Raw genomic sequence first — 9,402 nt, 5'->3', positions numbered from 1 at the left:
TATAACCTAGTCTACCCTAATAAATAAGAATGTTTTTGCAACTTCTCTTCTTCTTATTCAATATGTTACATGACTTTTTCTTATTTTTTCTATTTTTCTTTTTTCCACATGGTATTTTGTGGTTTTTTTGCATTTTAAAAACATTTACTACACATGTAAATTAGGAAAATCAGACAATAAATCAGGAATTTATATCAACATTAATTAGACAATAAATCAAGAAATATAATCTACATTAATTAGAATGTTTTTCTACTTTCTCCCTTAAACATAAATCCTATGACTAATTAACATTTTTTGGCATTAAAAACACATAACTCTTTCATGAGATTAATGATTTTGAAAGTTGTAATGAGATTATTAATATGTAAAGCTTATGTTAAAAATAAAATATTTAATTAAAAAATAAAAGTAAAATATCCAACCATATGATATTCAATTAATGTCTTTATATAAAAGTTATTATGTTAATTAATATTTTTTTAAGTTATATGTTTTTTTGTGTGTAGACAATAATTTCAGGATAAATGGAGTAATATAATTTGTTTTTTGTTCTTTTGTTATCGAAACGTATTTTTACTTATATGTACTATTACATTGTGGTTTGCTCAAAATACTCCCACCAATCGAGAATGGAAACCCTCCCCATAAACGTGAGGTCGAGAGATAGATTAATATCTTGATAAGGATCCATTAAAGAAATTTGAGAACTCATAACATTAAATTGAACATTTTTTGCTTACATTTTAAATTACATAGAAAAACATAGAAAAAACATGAGAAACTTGGAAAAAAAAACATGAAATATGATATATCCAAAGTTATCGGAGAGAAGGAGATGTAAATACAAAAAGAAATGAAATATTCTCATATCTTTTAATTTTTATTCATTTTTTTTTATCCATGTATGTTAAATGATGACATTCCTAATATTTAATAAAACTAATAATATTTTAAGATATATATTCATCATGACTAGAAAGAAAAGATAAAAGAATATTTTTCTTTGAAAAAGAAAAATATAAGATTTGAGAAAACAAAATCTATTCCAAATTACAAAATATGAAAAACCGAGAATATCACATGTACGAAATTGCAAGACTTTAAAAAGCAATGTGCTAATTTGGATCTACGCTTCTCAAACGAGTCGATTTGGGCCAACAAAAGAACAAACGGGTCATTCTGATGGTTCACCCAAAGACCCCAAAACAGAAGCGTCTTCTTCGTTAAACATCATCTTCTTCTTCTTTTCCTGCTTGAATCCTCTCGTCAATAACTGATTCATCATCTTCGCTCAAATCTCTACCCTGTTTAAACCAGGTAACTTCACAATCTGCTGCTACTAACTGCTCATTTCTCATACTATATCCTCATTTGATTTCTTCAATTTGTAGTTTAGGGTTTCATCCATTTCGCTGTTCCAGTTTTGTAGTTTAGGTGTATACTATGATGCGTTGAAATTAATTTATGGTCCCAAGATAAAATTAAACATTCGCTCCCCATATGTTTACATAAGTTATAATGTTCTGCCAAAAATATCAGTTTGATTACCTCAAACCAGTAGACCTAATTCTCTGTTCTAATTTACGATTCCCTTTGCTTTTAAAATATGTTGCATACTTCTCTCAACGACACAAAACTCAAACTATATGAGTATGTGGGCAATATGAATCACGAATGCCTAAAGCTAATTCACCTGGTTAATATTTCACTTACAGTTGAACTTCTGCTAAAACCCCTTGTTGCATAGCTGGCGATTGAGTGATTCAAATCTATTCTAAGTGGGAATGCAAAAAGTGCTTCATGCTAGAAAGGGCATTCTTGATACATCAAAAAAGGTATGCCTTTTAGCTTATTGCTGATGTGGGGTTAAGACTTAAATAACCCCATGATGCCTGTGAACAATTTGAGAAAATGACATCACTACGTTCTAGTGGATATGTGGATCCTGGATGGGAGCATGGTACTGCTCAAGATGTAAAAAAGAAGAAAGTGAGATGCAATTATTGTGGGAAAGTAGTTAGTGGTGGGATTTATAGATTGAAACAACATTTAGCTAGAGTTTCAGGAGAAGTAACATATTGTGAAAAGGCCCCTGAAGAAGTCTGCTTAAAGATGAAAGAAATCATGGAAGGATGTCGAATAGGTAAGAAACCAAAACAAATTGAATATGATGAACAAGCATATCTCAATTTCCCTTCTAATGATGATGTTGAAGAGGAAGAGCATGTTGGGTATAGGAACAAAGGGAAACAGTTAGTAGGGGACAAGGGTTTAGTGATAAACATGGCGCCTCTTAGGTCATTAGGGTATGTTGACCCTGGTTGGGAACATGGGGTTGCTAGAGATGAAAGGAAGAAAAAGGTTAAATGCAATTACTGTGATAAAATAGTGAGTGGAGGGATTAATCGATTCAAGCAACATTTAGCTAGAATACCTGGTGAAGTTGCACCTTGTAAAAGTGCACCTGAAGAAGTTTATTTGAAGATAAAAGAAAACATGAAATGGCATCGAACTGGAAGGAGGCATAGAAGACCTGAAGCTAAACAAGCTTCACCTTTTTACATGCACTCTGAAAATGAAGATGAAGAAGATGAACAAGAGGAAGATGAAATACAAGGACAAGGGCATCTACTAATGAGCAATGAGAAACTATTATTAGGTGATAAAAAAAGATTCACAAGTGATTCAAGAAGACCCGATTCCTTTTCAAAAAAACCAAAATCCGAAACCCTTTTGATACATTCACATTCACATTCACATTCACCAAAGAGTCAAATACCAGGTAAAGTATCACGAAAGGAGGTGATGTCAGCAATTTGCAAGTTTTTTTATCATGCAGGAGTTCCCACACATGCAGCAAACTCACCTTATTTCCATAAGATGTTGGAGATGGTGGGACAATGTGGACAAGAATTAGTGGGTCCCACAAGTGTTATGTTATCAGGGAGGTTTCTACAAGATGAAATCTTGACCATTAAAACGTATCTAGCTGAGTATAAAGCTTCATGGGCAGTTACTGGTTGTTCTATATTAGCAGATAGTTGGAAAGATTCACAAAATCGGACATTAATCAATATTTTGGTTTCTTGTCCACGTGGTTTACACTTTGTTTCTTGTATTGATGCCACTGAATTTGTCGAAGATTCACAAAGTTTATTCATGTTTCTTGATAAAGTTGTGGATGAGATGGGTGAGGAAAACATTGTTCAGGTATTCAATTTCTTTCTTTTCTTCCTCTTCTATCAAAAGACCAAAATACCCTTTGATTTTTGTTAATATATGTTCTAGGTTATCACTGAAAACACACCAAGCTATCAAGCAGCTGGAAAGATGCTCGAGGAAAAAAGACAAAATCTATTCTGGACTCCATGTGCTTCTTCTTGTATCGAACAAATGCTTGAAGATTTTTTAAAAATAAAATGGGTTGCAGAATGTATAGAAAAAGGTCAAAAAATCACAAAGCTTGTTTACAACCATATTTGGTTATCAAGCTTAATGAAAAGAGAATACACAGGGGGACAAGAGCTTCTTACACCATCTTTCACCCAAAATTCTTCAAGTTTCTCAACATTACAAACCCTAATGGATCATAGAATTTCTCTCAAACGTTTATTCCAATCCACTAAATGGCTTTCATCTCAAGTTTCAAAATCAGAAGAGGGTGAAGAAGTTGAAAAACTTGTAATGAATACTACTTTTTGGAAAAAGGTGCAATACGTTAGGAGATCAGTGGGCCCTATTCTTGAAGTGCTTCAAAGGATCAACAGTGATGATGGACTTTCAATGGCTTATATATACAATGACATGTACAAAGCAAAACTTGCTATAAAAAGTAACCATGGTGATGATGCAAGAAAATATGGAAACTTATGGAGCATAATAGACAATCACTGGAATTCATCTCTCAATCATCCTTTATATCTTGCTGCTTACTTTCTAAATCCATCATACAGATATCGACCTGATTTTGTTATAGTAAGAAAAATTAAATCTTCCCTTATCCTACAAAAGACGTAAATACCCTCCTCATTTATTACAGAAGCTGTTTTCTTATGTTCTACTTATGTGGTTTATTTATTTAGTATCCTGAAGTTGTTCGTGGACTAAATTCATGCATTGTTAGGTTTGAGCCAAACAATTCCAGAAGGGTTTCAGCATCAAAACAGGTATAATAAACTATTTATTAATATAATAATATTATAACACAAATTTGGTCATTCTGATTTTGATATTTTGTTATAGATTTCAGATTTTGGATCTGCAAAAGCTGATTTTGGAACTGATTTAGCTATTAGCACTCGAACAGAACTAAATCCAGGTAACAACTGTGTAAAAGACGAAAATGCCCTCCTCATCTTTAGTGTTTTTAACTTGATTCTATATTTTTTTTAAAGCTGCATGGTGGCAACAACATGGGATAAACTGTCTGGAGCTTCAACAGATTGCTGTAAGGATATTGAGTCAAACATGCTCATGTTATGGGTGTGAGCATAATTGGAGCATATATGATCAGATTCATAACAAGAGGCAGAATCGAATTGCACAAAAAAGATTGAATGATTTTATTTATGTTCATTACAATTTAAGACTTAGGGAAAGACAAATCAGGAAGATGATGCCAAACACATCAGCTTCCATGGACACTGTTCTTCAAGAAGCTCTATTGTATGATTGGATTGTGAAGCCAGAAAAACAAGCATATCAAGAAGACGAGGTAATATTTTTAGATATGATATATGAATATAGATGTGTTAAATGAATAATATGAATTTGGAATATTTAGGAGCTTTGTAGTGAAATGGAACAAGGGGATTTATATGAGAATGGGTTGGTGGAATATGAAGAGGGGAGGAAGGGTTCATTACAGGTGGTGACAATGGTGGATATTGAGCCATTAGACACTCATCCAAATCCAGTTAACAATGTTGAAGATGAAGATGATGACTTAAATTTTCTTGATGATGGGTTGAGTGATTCATAGGTGGGTTTGTGGCACATAATGCTAGAGGAAGAGTGTTGTATAGGGTGGTGTTAATGTTATGATGTTTTACCACTTGTTGTAATGCAAAATGATGTAATGTTTGTTTTTGTGTTGGTTTTTATCAAAGGGCATTGGGTTCTTAATCGTATCATTGACAAAATGAATGTTAAAAATGTGTAGTCTCATTAAGGTAGGTGTTAAACAATTGTGTTTTAGGAGCATAATGTGAGATATCAATCGGGTATAATGATAAATCTAATTCATATTGAAACTGAAACTCGCACATTTTCAATATAATGGAGTATAATAACTGAAACTCACACACTTTGAATATAATGGAGTATAATGGCAAATGAGAGTAATGGATGGGTAATGGAATAAGCATGTTTTGGATTGTAGGAATGTAAAGAATTTTTTTTATATTATATTTGCATACAATGTCTAGTTTTGTTTTTGTTGCATACATTATTTAATTGTAATCAATAAGCTTCTATGTATAAAACTAAAAGTTAAATGTAATTATGTAATGAAACCTCCATAAATTAAATTACGATTATGATAATAAAAAATCATTTTGTTATTTATAGAAAGTTAAATTAGTTATCTATCACAGGTGTTGTATATGTTTAAAAATGATTTCTATCGGTATAAATGACATGAAAAAAAATTGGTTATATTGAGAATTTTGTACATCGTGGAATAAAAACGGATAATCACCAAAATTATCATTTTTTCGCACCAGCATGTTTAAAAAATTTCTTTCGCACATGTTGAAATTGCGAACTCTATTATGAATATCGAACTTACTTTTTCTAAAAACATTAAGTTCACAATTTCAAACTCCATAAAAAAAATCACAAATAATTATTAGGCTTAGCTTGTTTATTGGTTTTGTTTTTATAGTTTTAGTTGCACAATTTGTTTCAATTTCCCTCCGTGTTATGGACTGAAAAATGGAAATATATTCGGTTGGAATGTTATATAACCGTATTTCAAATAAAACATATTTTCACATAAAAAGAAAATACTTGTAAAAACATTTTTTTTTCCGTCTAAGTTGTTATCAACTCAAAAGTTGCATCAATCAAAGAACGGCCGTACGGGTGTAGCAGACATGACAGGACATGCTACATGTGGTTCAAAATATCGCCCATAAATCGGTGAAATCTGTCTTCAAAAATAAAACCTTACATGTAGGTCCATACCTATGATTTGACCCATAATCCTAAGATGATCAAAAAACAACTAGTAAAGTTGCCCATACCGAGTTGTCATCAAATCAAGAAGTGACCTAAAACTTGAAGATTGTAGAGGAGATAACATTTGTAAGATTTGTGCGAAGGTATATACTTATTGATTTGATAGCAATGTGGGTGAAAGTTGGAGACTACTTTCATGAGTTTCCATCATAATATGTATGCATTCATTTTGGTAAATATGATATTTCTCATGAGTTATTTGTAATATTTTTAGATTCATTTCATAAAAATGAAGGACTTTGTTATAAATGTGATGCCGATATCACATGATATATTACAAAACAACACACTAGTTACTTAACATATGTTACCAAATTTAACATACTCTAATTTTATTTAATAACAAAATTAAGTAACATTTGAAGCTTGTATTTCCTAATCATCTATAACTTTGTCAAAAAAAAACTAGGAATGTATATCTATATTTCTAGTTAATTACAACTCACGTAAAAGATTAGTCTCTAACACACTTTTGTTTAGTTATTATCAAACTAAAAAGTGCGTAAACATTCAAAAATAGTCTGATTATAAAGTCAAAACTACGTGTTTAGCAACAAAAGCAATTTCAGTTTTGAATAAACTAAAATCATTTTACCCGCTAAGGATCATTTTATAAAGCTTATGAAAAAAAAAACATAACCATAGGAAGGAAAAAGTTACAATCTTTGAAGACTTTGATTCATCTCGGGAGATGGAAGTTGATGAAGTGATGCATGAAGCTCCAAGGAAGAAGTTCTCTACAAATATCTACCAAGTAAGAGTAAACCACCATAGATGTTAGCCTTTATTTGTATATATATTTTTTCTTAAGCCTTTAGAGTTCATACCAAATGAACCTAAAAAGAAGCAACATATTACCCTTTAGTTCATGCACCAACTTGCAAGAAGAAGGAGATGAAGAGAGGCTCTCAAAACCACGAAATGGTAGCCATCTTCCCATGAAGAAACAAAGTGGAAAAATCACTAGTTTTTGCGTCATACATTTTTTATACACTTGGACAAAAGTAGGAAGTGACCATATCATCTAACTATTCAAAGCATGGGTTTAAAGGACTACAAACTAGTCAAAGTTTGTTTGCCTTCAACTGAAAATATCAACTAGTTACATATGTCAATTAAATGATTATTCAAAGTGTCCAAATAATTGTACATATCTTATATATTCATAACTTAGGAATATGACTAGTTTTGTTCTCTTTGATTATTATTTCCTAGAATAATAAATTCCAATATGTAGGTAAAATATTATTTTCATAAAATAATGATTTTCCAATTAAATACAAATTGATAATATTTATTAATAATCAAATTAACTTGAATAAATAATCAATTAGTAGTAACTTGCTATAAGGTGTGATCCTATATGATCATATCATTAGCAAATATCATTCTATAATGACTCTTGGACATAAAGATCTTTCATTTGATGTTTGGAACCATATGCTTTGCTTGGAAACACCGTTTTTAATGTTTAACACCATGAATGGAGTTTAGCAACAACGTCATTTGAGTTGAACACCATATGGTTGGCCATTATGGAAAAAGGACATTGGGTACATCAAGCGTAAAACATGAACTCATGAGTGCGACATTGATCAGATACCCATTTGAGAGTTTTGCTTATCGAAGAGGTTAAATGATTGTGTGGTTGAAGTAGTGGATGATGAAATGTGAAATGAGGATGATGGATTTTGGACAAGAATGGTGTTGGCTGAGTGGAAAGAGGAAGAGAGTGAACTAGAATGTGGTGCTTTCCATGAGGAACCAAGTAACGGTCTGGATATGGTGGGGCCCTATCCCTTCTCATGTTGCTTGTCGTAGGGGCATTGGTGAACTGGCAGTAGATGACAATATAATGGAAGAAAATTTGATATGAAGCCATATATGTAGAAGGATCGATTGTGATCCTTAAGAAATTATGGTTAAATGCGTCTTCTCTTATCGTTTATGGAAACGCACACATACAAACACACATACATGTAAATCGATGATGAATACATACAAATCAGAATACATTTGTTTTTGTTCAATGGAAAACACACACACTCCAAAATCAAGAATGTGGAGACCTGAGAAGATGAACTTGAAGAAACTCAATCCCAATCAGAAGCTCATTGATGAAAACAAGTATCAAATCAAAACTCGATCCTATTTCACTATTTTTTTAATGTATTTGAGAAGTAACATGTGGCGATTTCTATGTCTTCGTTTTATGTATTTTTTATTACAAATGTTAGATTGAGTTGAAGTGAGCATTAGTGTTTCTTTCTGACGCTTCGCTTAGGTTCAAGGAAGACGAGTATAACGATGGTGGTAGTTTTCAGCAGAGATGATAGCGGCGATGATGGTTTTGGCATGGTTTACAGGTAGAGAAGATAGGATTACAAAGCAAATGAAAGGGTGAGTGAGGGTGTATGCATGGTGAGAGAAAAAGAAAATAGTGAGAAAGAGAAAGTGAGGTGGTGATAGCCACATCAGCCACTAACACTAAGACCGGTCAGCTGACCAACATGCTATTGTAACCATCTGGAGAATAAAAAACCTGCTAAATGACATTTACACAAACAAATGTTGTAAAATTTCGGTTTTAATTCATGAAAAAGTAAATTTAGGGTAAAACCATATTTAAAAACTTAAAGTTATGTAAACTTTTTGTTAAGAAAAAAATTGTAAAAATAGTCCATGTGGTTAGCAAAATTTTATGATTTTGGTCTAAAAAGTTTAAGTCTCTATACACTTAAAAAGACGGTTATGTCCTTACACTTATAAAGACATTTATGGTTTAATATTAAATTTTTCTATTGGTTTTGATCTGTGTACACTTAAAAAGATGGTGTGTATTCTTTTGTTTTTTATTTATTCAAAAGAATAAGAAAATATTAAAAGAATATTAAAAAAATATCTTAAAAATGTATTTGTCATTTTATTTGGGGTATAGACCAAAACCTGAAAACCACACAAAAATTAGAGTCCTACGGACCAAAAACATACAAGGTATCCGAAATTAAACTACCGATGCACCATTAAAAAAAATTTAAACCAAAACCAAGTAATTTTATAATTTTAACAAGTACCATTTTTATAATTTTGGCTTGTTAAATATTATATTCAATATAATATTATTTTAGAAAATGCGCAAAACTGGAATCTTTTATCAGG

At 31.6% G+C, this 9,402-nt stretch overlaps 1 protein-coding gene across 2 annotated transcripts; it reads left to right on the top strand.

Moving 5' to 3' along the window:
* The first annotated feature begins 1,127 nt into the window (after positions 1 to 1,127).
* LOC144996942 (uncharacterized) lies at positions 1,128 to 5,127 on the top strand. Of its 2 annotated transcripts, none has more exons than XM_078956744.1 (7): positions 1,128 to 1,320; positions 1,719 to 3,213; positions 3,292 to 3,978; positions 4,086 to 4,169; positions 4,246 to 4,321; positions 4,398 to 4,717; positions 4,798 to 4,933. In XM_078956744.1, exons 2-7 carry the CDS (start codon positions 1,915 to 1,917, stop codon positions 4,798 to 4,800), a joined length of 2,469 nt encoding a protein of 822 aa, XP_078812870.1. In that variant the 5' UTR covers positions 1,128 to 1,320; positions 1,719 to 1,914; the 3' UTR covers positions 4,801 to 4,933. The 2 variants fall into 2 exon arrangements, with proteins under 2 accessions (XP_078812870.1, XP_078812869.1); XM_078956743.1 differs by having other exon boundaries at positions 1,131 to 1,320; positions 4,787 to 5,127.
* The last annotated feature ends 4,275 nt before the right edge of the window (positions 5,128 to 9,402 follow it).

This window comes from Lactuca saligna, chromosome 5, assembly GCF_052625555.1.
Source record: "Lactuca saligna cultivar CGN05327 chromosome 5, ASM5262555v1, whole genome shotgun sequence".
NCBI classification, from domain to species: Eukaryota; Viridiplantae; Streptophyta; class Magnoliopsida; order Asterales; family Asteraceae; genus Lactuca; species Lactuca saligna.
This window is presented reverse-complemented; position numbering and strand designations above follow the sequence as displayed.